This window comes from Catharus ustulatus, chromosome 40 (genome assembly GCF_009819885.2).
Source record: "Catharus ustulatus isolate bCatUst1 chromosome 40, bCatUst1.pri.v2, whole genome shotgun sequence".
Lineage (NCBI taxonomy): Eukaryota > Metazoa > Chordata > Aves > Passeriformes > Turdidae > Catharus > Catharus ustulatus.
Window position 1 is genome coordinate 304,708 of NC_046260.1, and position 16,558 is coordinate 321,265.

Genomic DNA, 16,558 nt, shown 5'->3' on the forward strand with positions numbered 1-16,558 from the left:
AACTCCCAATGGGATGCAGTAATTTTATCAGTCCCACAGTGGGACTCAATGGCCATGAGCAGAAAATGACTCGCTGGAGGAAGGACGGGTTGTGAAAAGATAAAGAACACTGCCCCAGCTGGTTTATAAACCATGGCCATGAACAAGAGATATCCCATGAGATAAAGAACACTGCCCCAGCTGGTTTATAAACCATGGCCATGAACAGGAGATATCCCATGAGATAAAGAACACGGCCCCAGCTGGTTTCAATGGATGGCCCATTAGCAGAATATCTCCCACAGAGATCAGGATCACTGCCCCACCCTCAGCAGATGGTGATAGAACAGATTCCTTTGGTCACACTCTGTATTGTAACTTGCATTTTATAATAATCGTGAAATCACTGTAGTTTTGTAAAATTTTGAAAATGTCAAAGTTGTTCAAAATTTCAGAAGGTATTTAAGTTTTGTAAAGGTTTGAAAAGTGTCAAAGCTTCGTAGAGTTTTGGAAGAATTTCGTAAAGTTTTGTTTAATTTTGCAGTAATTTGTAAAATAGAATACGGTTAGTTTTTTTTTAAATGTTCTGAAATTTCGTAAGGAATTTCAGAGGATTTGTAAAGTCAGTAGCCTTGTACAAAGCTCACTTGTACCTGAATCTCCCAAACAGATTCACATTTTTTTCCTCATATGAGTTTTTATAATATAAACAATTCTAATATTTCACAATAAATAACTTATTAAACTATTAACTGCTTTAATTATTTGGAGATAATCGGGATTGAAGGGTGCGGGGAGAGCACCGGGTCAAACCTCACAAAAATCCACCCCAGTCCCTCCCAAAATCCTCAGATTTCCCTCAAATCTCCCCAAAACATGGCTCCAAACTGCCCCAAAATTTCCCCAGAATTCCCACAATAATTCTCAAATCAGCTAACCACTCTTCATTCTGGAAACGCAGGTGATAAAGATTTCCAATGGAATTTGGGCTGACAATGTCATGATTGGATTCATTAAAAACTGCCAAAATGCAAAATATAAGTAGAATAACTGCCTGGAGACCCAATAAAATGGGAAATCAAAACATCAAAATTATCTGGAATACAAAAGGACAAAACAATTGCAGGTTGTGCCTGCAGAGGGATCGAACACAAACAAGGTAAAATGGGTTATAAGATGACAGCATCTTATATTTAATAAATAATTTAATAATTTTCTAATAATTATTAAATTAAATGTTTAATATTTAATTAAATTAATTAAATTTTAAAAATAAATTTATTATATTTAATTAATTAATTACAAAATGAAATAAATAAATAAAACAAAGTAATAAGTAATAAAATAATTTAATAATTTAAATAACTTAATAACAATTTAAATAAATAAAAAACAATAAAATTTTAATGTATACTACCAAGAGTCACCTGAGAAGGATTTAAAGAACTAAACGTTCAAAAATGACTCTATAAAATCGATTTGCCCTTAGATTTGTTACTCCTGAAAGAGCATGTGAGGGTTTTTAAAAAGGAAAATTGATCCCAAACATAACTACAGATGTAGATTATGATATCAATCAGTTAAAACAAATAGAACATGAAGCACAAGAAGAACAAAGAGATTTAACTACAAGCTGGTTAGACAAAAATCTTCAAAGGGTTAGGCTGGAATGTGAGTTCATGGATGAAGTCTGTCATTGAGAGTTTGATAATCTCACTAATCATGTTCTTAGTGATTTGGTTTGTCTGCAGCGTCCTGAAAAGAGAAATACAGAAAAGAACATCCTGGAACCGAAAGATAATGAAGGCACTGACAGGGGACACAAATCCACACCCAACAACAACCTTGGATTTGAAGATGAACATCAAGCATAAACTCAGAAGCCAAAAGGACTGAATCAAGTTTTACACTCATTATAGTGAAGTGAAAATACTTTCAAAGGGGGGAAATGACAGCATAGGGCTAAAAATGTTTCTAAAATCATGGGAATTGTGTACAACAGATTCAGGGGGTTGAAAGAAAGGTTGGGTCTGGTAGGGCTGGGAAAGGGAACCAGGCCTGGGAACGAATGTTGAGCTTTGTCTTTATTGAATCATGTGAAACTGCACCTGTGTAATCATCATATGATAAATAATATGATTGTTAAATGTGATAATTGTTTGGTAAATTGAATATATTATTGTTTAATAGCAACAAGAATAATGAGAAGCGATGCAATCAAAACAAGAATCATGAGAAAGGGTATTTTATGGACCTGATGGAAATCACAAGAATCAATACTTGGATAAGATCAAGATGTACAATAGAACAACACATTTAATAATAATTTATTATTTAACAAATTTAACATTTAATAATTTAAAATAATTTAATATTTATGATACAGGGTATAAAAACACGTCCCTCTCGAATCTCAGAGTCAGATTTGGGTTTGTATCCCGACTCCCAGAGTTCTGCAATAAAAGCCCCTGTGCGGAATCCTGTTGGGTTTCGACGCCATTTTCTTTTGTAGTTTTTCGACCCCTGTGCCGAGGGTTCCACGCATGCGCAGCTCGAACTTCCGGTGTGGCAGGGATTAGAGGCATATCCCGTTTCCGGTGTGCGTGCGAGCAGGGGGTTGCGCATTTTCGGTTAGCAAGGGAGGCGGGGCCTGCACACTTCGGGTGTTCAAGGGAAGAGGGGAATGCATACTTCTGGTGTGCAGGGGAGAAGCGGCTGCACACTTCGGGTGTGCAAAGGAAGAGGGGCATGCACACCTTCAGTTAGCAAGGGACGGGTGAGGCCGCTCCTCAGCGTCGCCTCAGCGCCGGCTGCGCTCGGCGTTATTCCGCTCCGGGATCGTGAGAGCCCTGTCGCGTTACAGCGGAGCTGTCGGGGATAGAGGAGCAGGTGAGTGGCTCCGGGGGTCGCGGGGTGAAGGCGGAGCGGGAGAGGTGCGGGCCCCCCGCCGGGTCGTGAGGCACCGCCAAGGATGGTGGGGGGGTGGGGAGGGGCGAGGCCCGCGCTGGGTCGTGAGGGTCCTGTGGCCATAGAGCGGAGCTGTGGGTGATAGAGGAGCGGGTGAGAAGCTGCGGGGGTCGCGAGGTGATGGAGGAGCGGGGGCGGGGACCGTGAGGGTCCTGTAGCCATAGAGCGGAGCTGTGGGCGATAGAGGAGCAGGTGAGCGGCTGAGGGGGTCGCGAGGTGATGGAGGAGCGGGGTTCGGGGGGGCGATGGCGGGCGGGAGAGGTGCGAACCCCGCGCGGGGTCGTGAGGCACCGCCAAGGCTGGTGGCTGGGTAGGGAGGGGAGGGGCGAGCCCCGCGCCGGGTCGTGAGGGTCCTGTAGCGATAGAGCGGAGCTGTGGGCGATACAGGAGCGGGTGAGAAGCTGCGGGGGTCGCGGGGTGATGGAGGAGCGGAGTTCGGGGGGCGATGGCGGAGCGGGGGCGGGGATCGTGAGGGTCCTGTGGCCATAGAGCGGAGCTGTGGGCGATAGAGGAGCGGGTGAGAAGCTGCGGGGGTCGCGAGGTGATGGAGGAGCGGGGTTCGGGGGCGATGGCGGAGCGGGGGCGGGGATCGTGAGGGTCCTCTGGCCATAGAGCGGAGCTGTGGGGGATAGAGGAGCAGGTGAGCGGCTGAGGGGATCGCGAGGTGATGGAGGAGCGGGGTTCGGGGATCGATGGCGGGCGGGGGGCGAGGCCCGCGCGGGTTCGTGAGTGGGAAGATGTTGGCGGGGTGGAGGAGCGAGGCCCGCTCCGGGACCGTGAGGGGGAAGATGACGGGGACAGGCGCGGGGCGAGGCCCGGCGGGCTCGTGAGGGGAAAGATGGCGGCGGGGTGGAAGAGCGAGGCCCGCTCCGCGACCGTGAGGGGGAAGATAACGGGGACGAGCGCGCACCGAGGCGCGCGCTCGTGAGGAGAAAAATGGCGGCGGCTTCTGGACGGGAGCGTGCGGGGCGGTGTCGGCGGGGGGGCGCAGCGATTGTGGGGGGGCGGGGCGAGGCGCGCGCGGGTTCCTGGGAACTGTGGTGCCGCGGACACGGCGAGGCGTAAGGGAAAAAGGGGATTTGGGGTGAAAAACGGGGAAATTGGGAAAAACCGAAAGGATCGTGAGGGGAAAAGTGGTTCGGGCGGGGGCGGGGAATGGGGATGGGGAGAAAAATGCGGGTTTGGAGGCAAAGCGGAGACGTTTGGCGGGGCAGTGGGGGGGGGGATGGTGTTTGAAATGTCTGTACACTGAGCCTTTGGAGCGGAAGGCGAAGGTGTGAGGGGAAAAGGAGTTCGAGTGAGTAAAAAGAGTTTCGGGTGATAAAGGGAAAAATTAGGTTAAAAAAGTTTTTAGCAAAACGGAGATGTTTGGTTTTTGTTTTTGAGAAAGTGGGATGGGCGAGGTTGTGAGGGGGGGAAAAAATGAGATTTCGGGATAAAATCGGGAATTGAGTTTGTGAGGGGAAATTGGAGTTTAAGGAGGTTTGAGGCGAAATGGGAAATTTTATGAGGGGAAAATGAGGATTTTTGGGATTTTTGTGAGGGGAAAATGAAAATTTTTGGGATTTTTTGTGAGGGGAAAGTGAGGATTTTGGGCTATACAATTAGGATCTTCTGGGGATATAAAAATGGATATTTCTGGGATATTTTGGAAAGGTTTCCGGGGACAGGAATGGGATTATTGCGGGTATTTTGGCTTATAGTGAAGGGATATTTTATGGATACACAAACGGGATTTTTGGAATATTTAGGACTTGCGCATTTCTGGTGTGTAAGGAGAAGAGACAGAGGCACCGTCAATATGGCGGCGGGGTGGGGAGGGGAGGGGCGAGGCCCGCGCAGGATCGTGACGGTCCTGTAGCCATAGAGCGGAGCTGTGGGTGATAGAGGAGCGGGTGAGAAGCAGCGGGGTTCGCGGGGTGATGGCGGAGCGGGGTTCGGGGGGCGATGGCGGAGCGGGGCGAGGCCCGCGCGGGTTCGTGAGGGGAAAGTAGACGCCGGGGGCGGGGCGATGGCGCCGGGGGCGGGGCGATGGCGCCGGGGGCGGGGCGATGATGCCGGGATGCGCGCTGCGTTGGCCGTACCGTGAGGCGTAAGGGAAAAAGAGGCGATTTGGGGTGAAAAACGGGGAAATTGGGAAAAACCGAAAGGATCGTGAGGGGAAAAGAGGTTCGGGCGGGGGCGTGGAATGGGGATGGGGAGAAAAATGCGAATTTGGAGGCAAAGCGGAGACGTTTGGCGGGGCAGTGGGGGTGGAGGAGAGGAATTTTGAGGTTAAAAATTGATTCTGGAGGGGAAGGCGAAGGTGTGAGGGGAAAAAGAGTTCGAGTGAGTAACAAGAGAGAAAAAAAAAATTTTGGATAAAAAAGGGGTCATTTTGGGGCACGCGAGGAGAAAAAGTCTGGGGACGGAAGGAGTTCTTTTGTGGGGTCATGAGGGAAAAAAAGTAGAATTTGGGATTTTTTGGGGTTAAAAATGGGAATTGAGGAGTTTGTGATGATGCATGGAAAGCACTCTATAAGTGACAGAAATAAGTTATAAGAGTAGGTGTGTATTTATTCAGCGCTGGGTGCATGGGGGATCGCTCCTCCAAAAGCATGCACACCTTTGGCGACCTGCGCCTCGCCTTTTATTCTCTACATACTAGGAATATACAATTCGCCTAATACATATTCATTGCCTATCCCCGCTTCATATGGAAATTAGTTTCACGCCTCTGTGTGACTGTGCATTGTTCTTTTTTGGGTCGCTCTGGTGGTCTTGGGGGTCTGCAGATGAAGTAAATAGTCTTCCTCTCAGTTTGAACTTTTCACCTTGTATTCTTGCCATGCTCTCTTCTTAGTCCTTTGGTTATTTTCCTGACTTTGGTATCAATTTTTTCTTCCCAGGGACCCCTCATCCTGTGGGTCTTTGTTCTTCTGTTTTAATCTGCCAACTCCATCCTGCAGCTTGGCTGCTCTTCTTATTTTGCAAGCACCATAAATTACAGCTGACACTATAGTTTCGTCAGTCCCCTTTTCAATCAAAATCTTTCTAAATATTTGATACTTAATTCTCAATTTCTCTATTTCAGTGAGGGGAAATTGGAGTTTAAGGAGGTTTGAGGTGAAAAGGGAAATTTTATGAGGGAAAATGAGGATTTTTGGGATTTTCGTGAGGGGAAAATGAGGATTTTTGGGATTTTTGTGGAGGGGAAATTGGGAGCGGCTGCGGGTTCGCGCGGTGAAGGTGGAGTGGGGTTCGGGGGGCCATGACGGCGGGGGGGGGGCGGTGGGGCGAGGCGCGCTCGGCCGGGTTCAGGCGCGCTCGGCCGGGTTCAGGCGCGCTCGGCCGGGTTCAGGCGCGCTCGGCCGGGTTCAGGCGCGCTCGGCCGGGTTCAGGCGCGCTCGGCCGGGTTCAGGCGCGCTCGGCCGGGTTCAGGCGCGCTCGGCCGGGGTGAGGCGCGCTCGGCCGGGGTGAGGCGCGCTCGGCCGGGTTCAGGCGCGCTCGGCCGGGTTCAGGCGCGCTCGGCCGGGGTGAGGCGCGCTCGGCCGGGGTGAGGCGCGCTCGGCCGGGTTCAGGCGCGCTCGGCCGGGTTCAGGCGCGCTCGGCCGGGTTCAGGCGCGCTCGGCCGGGTTCAGGCGCGCTCGGCCCGGTTCAGGCGCGCTCGGCCCGGTTCAGGCGTGCGCGGCCGTGCCGTACCGTAAGGGAAAAAGCGGCGATTTGGGGTGAAAAACGGGGAAATTGGGAAAAAGTAAAAGGATCATGAGGGAAAAGAGGTTCAGACGGCGGCGGGGGATGGGAACGGGGAGAAAAATGCAGGTTTGGCGGCAAAGCAGAGACGTGAGTTAATAATTGAGAGGTTTGGTTGGGGGAGGCGTGAGGGCCTAAGAGCAATTCTGGGATTTAAAGTGCAGTCTGCAGGGGAAGGCGAAAGCGTGAGGGGAAAAGGAGTTCGAGTGAGTAAAAAGAGTTTCGGGTGAAAAAGGGAAAGATTAGGTTAAAAAAGTTTTTAGCAAAACGGAGATTTTTTTTTTTTTTTTTTTTTTTTGAGAAAGTGGAATGGGCGAGGTTGTGAGGGGGGGAAAAAATGAGATTTTGGGATAAAATCGGGAATTGAGTTTGTGAGGGGAAATTGGAGTTTAAGGAGGTTTGAGGCGAAATGGGATATTTTATGAGGGGAAAATGAGGATTTTTGGGATTTTTGTGAGGGGAAATGAAGATTTTTTTTATTTTTATGAGGGGAAAATGAAGAATTTTTGGATTTTCTTGAGGAGAAAATGAGGATTTTTGGGATTTTTATGAGGGGAAAATGAGGATTTTTGGGATTTTCGTGAGGGAAAAATGAGGATTTTTTTTATTTTTATGAGGGGAAAATGAGGATTTTTTTATTTTTATGAGGGAAAAAAGGATATTTGGGATTTTTATGAGGCGAAAATGAGGATTTTTGGGAGGGGGAAATGAGGATTTTTTTATTTTTATGAGGGAAAAATTAGGATTTTTTAAATTTTTGTGACGGGAAAGTGAGGATTTTTTTGATTTTTGTGAGGGGAAAATGAGGATTTTGGTGATTTTTGTGAGGGAAAATGAGGGTTTCGGGCTATAAAATTAGGATTTTTGGGGATATAGAAATGGATTTTTTTTATGTATTGGGAGGATTTTGGGCTACAGGAGTGGGATTTTTGGGGGCGATTTTGGGTTTTAGTAAAGAGATATTTTGGAAATATTTTGGATTATAGGAATGGGATTATTTGGGGGTGTTTGAGGGATATTTTGGGGATATGGAAATGAGATTTTTGGGGATATTTAGGGCTAGAGGAGTGGGATTTTTTTGAGGTATTTCAAGGGGATTTTGGGCTATAAAATTAGGATTTTTGGGCATATAGAAATGGGATTTTTTTGGATATTTTGGGAGGATTTTGGTCTAGACGAATGGGATTTTTTGGGGGGCTCAGGGGATGTTTTGGGGGGATTTGGGGGCCCTGACTCACCCCTCCCCACCCCCACAGCAGAATGTCAGACAGCAATTCCAGCAAGGACACCCAGGAGGAGAAACACCGGCTCAATCAGACGAATTTGCCATCATGCCTGAAGCTGGATGTGCGCAGGGACGAACAGTGGTGAGCGGGGAAAAAAATGGGAAAAAAATTGAAAAAAATGGGGGAAAAACCACCCAAAAAGTGTCATGAAAATGAGAAAAAAAAGGCTCAAAAATGAGGGGAAGAAAGCTGAAATGGAGGAGAAAAACACCTAAAGAAAGGGAAAGAATTGCCCAAAACATGGGAAGAAATGCCCTGAGAATGGGAAAAATGCTGTGAAAATGAGGAGAAATGCCCTGAAAATGAGGAGAAAATTCCCCATGATGGAAAAAAAACGGACCAAAAATATAAAAAGATTAGTGTTAGTAGGATTATGGTGAATGGGCCTATTAGGGTAGAAATTAGGGTGGTGAGCCATGGGGACCGGTTGAGCCATGACTCAAACTGTCCTGGTTGAGCTTCTTTTCCCTTCGGGTTCGCTGGCATCTTGGGCGGTGCCGGGCTGCTTGGTGGTTTTTCCCTCTCTTCGGGTAGTGGGGTGCACGGGAGTGTCCGAAGATCTGGTCCCGCAAATAGAATCTCACAACTCTCGTTAGTTTTACTCTGAAGGTCTGGTTTGATAGATTTGAGTGGACACCATTTAATGTCCCCATCTTTTTTAACGACCACATACCCCCGCCCTGTGAGCACTGGTCTCCAACCCTGTTCCCACTCCCCTAGTTCATTTTTGATCATGACTCGTGGGCCTTTCTCTAGTGCTCGAGTGGCCCAGTGTCTCTGGGCAGGACTGTTTGTTTCATCCCTCTAGGGAATTGATTTAACGCTAGCAGCGCGGTTGCTCGTATGCACACCTGGTCACCCGGGGGAATGGTATTGGTGAAACCTGTCTTTGCCAGCACTTCCAGTTTAGTTTTCAGAGTCTGATTTCCTCTTTCCACGATGGCTTGTCTGGTGCTGTTGTATGGGATGCCGTGTACCAAGGCGATGTTCCATTTCGAGACGAACGCTTGGACCGTCTTTGAGATGAAGTTTGTGCCGTTGTCTGTTTTGATTTGTTTCGGAACTCCAAGCCATGCCACGGCTGTCAGCCAATGTTGGATGGTCGCTTTGGAATCGGTCTTGGGATGCTGCATGGCCACGATCATGTCACTGTATGTGTCCACGGTAACTGCGAACCACACTCGGGGTTTTAACAGCTGGCATTGTGTAAAGTCTGTCTGCCGTATTTCTGAGGCTTTGAGGCCTCTGGGGTTGACGCCGCTTGACCACAGCGGTGATTTCTGGCAGTGAGGGCACATTTCTACCACTCCGCGGTAGAAATCCCGCACTTTTTCGCAAGTGCTTTAGCTCCGATGTGAAGGGATTCGTGCAGCTGACGAGCGTCTCTCAGCGTCCATACGCCTTTTGCGGCAGCGTCCGCCTTGTCATTGCCAGTTTGGTAGAATCCTTTGATCGGGTCATGGCTGTTGACGTGGATGACTGATATGGTGCCTTTCCGTGAATAGAGTGCTTCTTCTAACATCGTTGCCACTGTGGACACTGACACACCTGGTCTGGACATGGCTAGGAAGAGCTTGGCCACAAATATGGAGTCAGTCACGATGTTAAGGTGTTCTTCTGGGAAGAACACTACACTGCACTACAGCTGCTGCTTCAAGCTGTTGGACTGAAAGTGCGGGGTCGGTTGTCTTGACACATTGCCATTGTTCTCCTGACTGCTGCGGTGGAGGTCAGCGATGATGCGTCCATGAAGATGGTTGGTCCTGCTTGAGGTCGGTCAATTATCTTGGGTGGGAGGTCGATGTCGACAACTGTGGGCAGCCGAGTCCAAGGGAGTTTTGCCGCGTAGCGAATCTCTCCTCCAAAGCCTGCAAGGAACATGGCTATATATTCGGATATAGTTGTTGACTGCGTGGAGAGCTGTTTGCAGAAGGGCAGGTATATCATGGCAGGTTCGATGCCCAGATGTCTTAGGGCGAGTTTCCTGCCTTTCATGATGAGGCTACTGAGGCACTCGACTCCCGGGGAAAAGGCACGTGACGGTTTCCCCAAGACCACCCATTGTATCGGTTGGGCTTTGTCGGGGGGTCCTTGGGCTAAGGCACCCACTCCCCCCTTTTTTGTAAAGTGAACGTACAGATCGATCGGTGCACTTGAATCCCATCTGGTGAGCGTGCTCACTGACATCTGGTGTTCGATGAAGTTGAGCGAGTTTATCGCTTCCGGTGTCAGGGTTTTCTGCTCCCATGGGTTCTTTCCTCTCAAGAGGTCATTTAGAGGGTCCATGACCTCGGGAGGAATCAGGACGATGTTGCGGAGCCACTGTAAGGACCCTACAAGTTGCTGCACGTCATGGAGCGTCTTGATGTCTCGGTGAATTTTCATCTGGGGAGGAGTTATGTAGGAGCTTGTGATTCCCACTCCTAGGAAGGTCACGCACGGTCCCTTTTTTATTTTTGCACTCGCTATCTCGAAACCATTCATCTTTAAGGTCTCGGAGACGGTTGATACCAGCTGTCTCGTCGATGGTGCGGCGATCAGGATGTCATCCATGTACTGCATGATGGTCACAGTCGGATTGCTCTGCCGGACTGGTGCTAGTGCTCGGTCTGCTGTGATCTGGCAGATGGCAGGGGAGTTGATCATTCCTTGGGGTAACATTCTCCACTGGAAGCGTAGGTCGGGCCATTGGCTGTTCGGAAAGACGATGGAAAAGGCGAACCGCTCCTTGTCGTCCTCGTGCAGGGGAATAGAAAAGAAACAGTCTTTGATATCGAGCACTGCACAGGGCTGTCCTTTCAGTATCATTGAGTTCATGGGCAGCAAGGTTTGCACGGGGCCCATGGGCTGGATTCTCTTGTTCACTTCTCGCAGGTCGTGCAAGAGACGAAAGCCTTCACCAGACCGTTTAGGTATTACGAAGATTGGGGTGTTCCATGGGCTTGTGGAGGGTTCTATGTGATTCTTGTGCAGCTCACAGCTAACTAGCTCAAGGAGAGCAGTCATTCAAGGCTTGTCCACCCAAAAGGGAAGGCAGATGGCCAAGTCGTCGGAGCTGTTGTGGAGATAACACACTGTCCACACCATCAGTGGGTGCTTGCCCACCTTCACGGCGAGGGCCACCCATGGGTCTCGTTCCCATGCTTTCATGGCCAAAACCACCCAGGGGCCTCGCCCCCAGGGAGCTGTTCTTGGTATTCCTGAGGTGCAGACGGGTTTGATTGAGCCACTGGTTGGGGGACGAAGTTGGTCATTTCTTGAGGGGGTGGTGGGCATGGAAGCCCTGTGCCCCATTGAGGGTTGCTGTTGCTGGGCCGCTTCATGTTCCAGGAGGGAGGAGGCTGGGTACAGCCCGGCTGCCCCCTCCCTTCCCGTTTCCCTGAGGCTTGGAGATTGGCATTCCTTAGCTAAATGCCCCTTCTCTCCACAAGCCCAGCATGGTCCCCTAGGTTTCCCCTGGTGTGATGGAGCAGCTGCTGGTGGGTGTCCTGACTGGAGGCAGTTTACTGCCACATGGCCTGCCTGGCCACAATTAAAGCATGCCATAACACTGGTTATAGCAGTGTGAACTGCTGCTTGGATTGGAGCTAGGTGTTCTTCCTTTGCAACATGTCTGATCATGGCAGCAACATCGGACCCAGGTGGCAGTGATCTTAAAATGTCCTTGGTGGCTGAATTGCATTGCTGGCATAGGCAGTCTGCAAGCACAGGACCCTTCGACTCTGAGGGCAATACTGAGGAATCCAGTGCTGCCTGAAGGCGGTCCACAAAGTGGGTGAAGCTCTCACTCTCACTCTGCTTTATAGTGGACCATGGCAATGGCCTGGCTATTACTTTAGAAGCAGCACGGATGGCTTCTGGGGCAGCACAGGTTGTTGTCATAACCTCATGGGCCCGCAGACCCTCAGCCTGTTCCTGGGGGGTGATCATAGTGGGGTCTGTGCCCATCAGCCTCTGTATGCTGGAGCCGTGCAGTGGATGGTCTGCCCCTGTTACTAAGGTTAGCTGCTTTACACAATTTGTTTAAAAATGATCATCCCCGCCCCATCGAAAATCAGTCTGCACGTCTGTTTGATATCAAAGGGAAGCATATCATCGCCTCCAAAAACGCTATTGATGAGTGTGGAAACCATGGCAGAATTAATCCAGCTGCGGCGTGGCTAATAAACAAGTGCGCGCGGCTTTCCAGGTGTCCTGCTCCTGCCGAGCTTTTTGCAGAGCCTGGATAACCCTGCCCCACGATTTGAGGGTTTTTCCCGAGCCTGAGGACATGGTTTCCTCAGCCAGGACCCTGGTGCATTTATCCCATATCTCCAGATGTAGAATTTCTACCAGGATTTCTATAGCCCCCAGCTTAATCAATCTCGGCACCGCGAGAATAAAATCTTCAAGATCACATTCAACATTCCACCGTGCGTGGATCTGACTCACGACCTTCGCGATAGCGTCCGTGCTCCTCGCTGGTCTGGGGACGTCTCCCCACGCTGCACTGGCCAGCCACGCAGCCACCGGTTCCTCGTCCAGGTGATCCCCGATTCTCCCGGCTTTCGGCACCAGATGTTGCCTTCTCAAGGCGTGGCGACCTGGTTCAGGCCCGGCACGGTGGTCCCAAGCCCAGGGTCCATAAGCTCCTGACACCAATGTGGTGCACAGCAAATGGCGTTTATTGAAGGGTCACAGGGGGTTTTAGCAAAAAAAGCCAAAATAAAGGAGGGAAATGGCTAAAAACATGATTAAAAAAAATCTCAGAAATGGGAGAAAAGAGCCCAGTAATGGGGGCTCAGTTCCCCTTAACCCCCGCAAATGCCCCAAACCCCTCAGGGACCCCTCCCCAATTCTGGGATCCCCCTCACCCCAATTCCCCTCATTTTATCTGCTGCAGGGCCCAGAGCAGCAAGGGTCTCAAAAGCAACGTGTCATTGTACTGCACGGAGGTGACGAAGGACAAGGACCCTGGGGAGGAATCCACGTGAGTGCCATAATTACATAAACTAGCACTCATTAATTACCCCTTCTGTTATTTTGGGGATGGTTGGAGGTGGTTTGGGGGGGAAAAATGAGATTTTGGGGGGGAAAAATGGGATTGTGGGGCTATTGGGAGTACAAAGTGAATTTTTGGGGTGAAAAAGTTTTTTTTTGGGGGGAGAAAGGGGGACTGAAAAATAGGATATTTTGGGGGGGATTTGGGGTTGTAGGAATGGGATTTTTTAACAGATTTTTGGGTGGATTCAGGAGGTGTTTTGGGATTTGGGGGGACACTGACTCTCCTCTCCACAGATGTCAAAGGTACACCTGTGTTTATGGGCCGACACAGCGGGACTGCAGCACCATCAGCTCCATCCAGACCTACCAACCAATCCAGTGTTCCAAGGCAGGGCAGGAAATGCAGCAGGAAATGCAGCAGGAAATGCAGCAGCAGAACCACAAGTGCTGGTGAGTGACAATGGAACAGCCAGGGCTGGAGGGGATTGAGCTCAGAGAAAAATGGGGGGGAAATGGGGAAAAAATGGGGAAAAACCACCCAAAATGTGCCCTGAAAATGAGAAAAAACAGACTGAAAATGAGGGTAAAAAGGGCAAAGTAGAGGGGAAATAATGCTGAAAGAAAGGGGGGAAAAAGCCCAAAGAAAGGGAAAGAATTGCCTAAAATGTGAGAAGAGATGGTGTGAAAATGGGGAAAAGCAGCTTGATAAAATGCTCTGAAAATGGGAAAAAATACTCTGAAAATGGGAAAAAGCAGGTTGATAAAATGCTCTGAAAATGGGACAAAAATGCTTTGAGACTGGGGAGGAAATTCCCTATAATGGAAAAAAAAAACAACCCAAAAATGTGACCAAAAAAAGGGTCTGAAATGGCTGGAGCTGAGTGAGCTCATGGAGGAACAGGGGAGAGTGAGAAATGGGGAAAAATGAGAGAAAAAGAGAAAAAAATAGGGAAAAAATGAAAAGGGAAAAATCACCACAAAAATGAGCAATAAAAGCCCAAAAAAAGGCAAAAATGGCAGAAAATGTGATAAAAAAAGAACTCAGAAATGGGAGAAAAGGGCCCAATTCCCCCTTAACGCCTCCAAACCCCTCAGGGACCCCTCCCCAATTTTGGGGATCCCTCCTCACCCCAATTTTCCCCCCATTTTTTCTGCTGCAGGGCCAAGAGCACGGGGCATCCCAAAAATGTCACGTTGTGCTGCCTGCCAGAGGTGCTGGAGAATGCGACTGCCGTGGATGTTGAGAAACTTGGGTGAGTGCCATAATTACATTAATTAGTACTTGTTAATGATCCCTTTTGTTAATTAGGGGGTGGTTGGTGGGGGAAAAATGGGATTTTGGGATCCCCTGGGGCCACCAAGACCTGGGGATCACCTAGAGCCACCAAGGGCCACCAAGATCTGGGGATCACCCTGGGCCACCAACCCCTGGGGATTATCCTGGGCCACCAACCCCTGTGGGGCCACCAAGGGCCACCAACCTCTGAGACCACCAACCCCAGGGGACCACCAAGGGTCACCAGCCCCTGGGGGCCACGAACCCCTGGGGATCATCCTGGGCCACCAACCCCTGTGAGGCCACCAAGGGCCACCAACCCCTGGGGGCCACCAAGACCTGGGGCAACCAAGGGCCACCAAGATCTGGGGATCACCAAGGGCCACCAAGATCTGGGGGTCACCAAGGGCCACCAACCCCTGGGGATCACCAAGGGCCACCAACCCCTGGGGATCACCAACCCCTGGGGCCACCAAGGGCCACCAGGTTCTGGGGATCACCCTGGTGGCCACCAACCCCTGTGAGGCCACCAACCCCTGGGGGCCACCAACTCCTGGGGATCACCAAGGACCACCAAACTTCACCCAGGGCCACCACGAAGTCGATCACCACGGACCCCCAAGAGGCCAATCTGGACCATCAAACCCCGAAGACCCCCAGGGATCACCGAACCTTCCCCAGGACCAGCAGGAGGTTTCAGGAGTGGCACAACTCGGGCGATCCAGCCCCCATGTTGGACCACCCAACTCCCAACCACATCCCGCTCTGCCTGGGCACCAGCCCGGGCTACCAACCCCCAGGGCTGGGCCAGGAGAGCTCCCAGGGCTGGGTGATTGCTGTGGGGACCCTGGTACCCCTGGTGTTCCTGGTGTTCCTGGTGTTCCTGGGGCTGAGGTGGTGGAAAGGCCGGAAGGGTCGGAGGGGTCGGAGGGAGAAGCGATGCTCGAACGGGGAGGCCCTGAAGGCAGAGGAGGGGCTGGAGGAGAAGGAGGATGAGGATGAGATGTGAAATTTTGGGGATGATTTTTAGAATTTTTTATGGACGGTTTAGGTCAGTTTTTAGCAATTTTAGGTGAGAATTGTGATCCCCTTTTACATTTTAGGTCAATTTGAGAGGATTTTTAGGAAATAGCCCTTTGGAAATAAGCACTACCCCAGCTGTGTTTTAACAGCTGGCCGTTAACAAGAGACATCCCATGGAAATAAATAATACTGTCCCAGCTGTTTAACAGCTGGATCATTAACAGGAGATCTCTCCTTTGGAAATAAAGCATTACTCCAGCTGTTAACAGCTGGATCATTAACTTGAGATATCCCCTTTTGAAATGAACACTGTCCCAGCTGTTAACAGCTGGATCATTAACTGGAGATCTCTCCTTTGGAAATAAGTATTAGCCCAGCTGTTAACAGCTGGATCATTAACTGGAGATCTTTCCTTTAGAAATGAACACTGTCCCAGCTGTTAAACAGCTGGATCATTAACTGGAGATCTCTCCTTTAGAAATTAAGAACACTGTCCCAGATGTTTAACAGCTGGATCATTAACAGGAGAGATCCCCTTTGGAAATAAGCTCTGAGCCAGCTGTTAACAGCTGGCCATTAACTTGAGATACCTCCTTTAGAAATGAAGAACACTGCTCCAGCTGTTAACAGCTGGATCATTAACAGGAGAGATCCCCTTTGGAAATAAGCTCTGAGCCAGCTGTTAACAGCTGGATCATTAACAGGAGATATCCCTTTTGGAAATAAACACTACCCCAGATGTTAACAGCTGGATCATTAACTGGAGATCTCTCCTTTGGAAATAAAGTATTACTCCAGCTGTTAACAGCTGGCCATTAACTTGAGATATCCCCTTTTGAAATGAACACTGTCCCAGCTGTTAAACAGCTGGATCATTAACAGGAGATCTTCCCTTTGGAAATGAGCATTACTCCAGCTGTTAACATCTGGCCATTAACTTGAGATACCCCTTTTGTAAATAAGCACTGCCCCAGCTGTTAACAGCTGGATCATTAACAGGAGATCTCTCCTTTGGAAATGAAGAACACTGTCCCAGATGTTAACAGCTGGATCATTAACTGGAGATAACCTCCTTTAGAAATAAAGAACACTGCTCCAGCTGTTAACAGCTGGATCATTAACTTGAGATATCTCTTTGGGAAATGAAGAACACTGCTCCAGCTGTTAACAGCTGGATCATTAACTGGAGATATCCCTTTTGGAAATGAAGAACACTGCACCAGCTGTTAACAGCTGGATCATTATTAGGAAATATCCCCTTTGGAAATAAGCATTACCCCAGATGTTAACAGCTGGCCATTAACTTGAGATA

General features: G+C 49.4%; 1 protein-coding gene across 1 annotated transcript in view; it reads left to right on the top strand.

The window, feature by feature from the left end:
- LOC117010259 overlaps positions 1 to 16,316 on the top strand; it is a 29,724-nt gene extending 13,408 nt beyond the window's left edge. Inside the window, exon 7 of the mRNA XM_033084552.1 lies at positions 14,827 to 16,316. Within this exon, the coding sequence (XP_032940443.1) occupies positions 14,827 to 15,232 (406 nt within the window). The 3' untranslated portion in view covers positions 15,233 to 16,316. The remainder of the gene's footprint in view (positions 1 to 14,826) is intronic.
- The last annotated feature ends 242 nt before the right edge of the window (positions 16,317 to 16,558 follow it).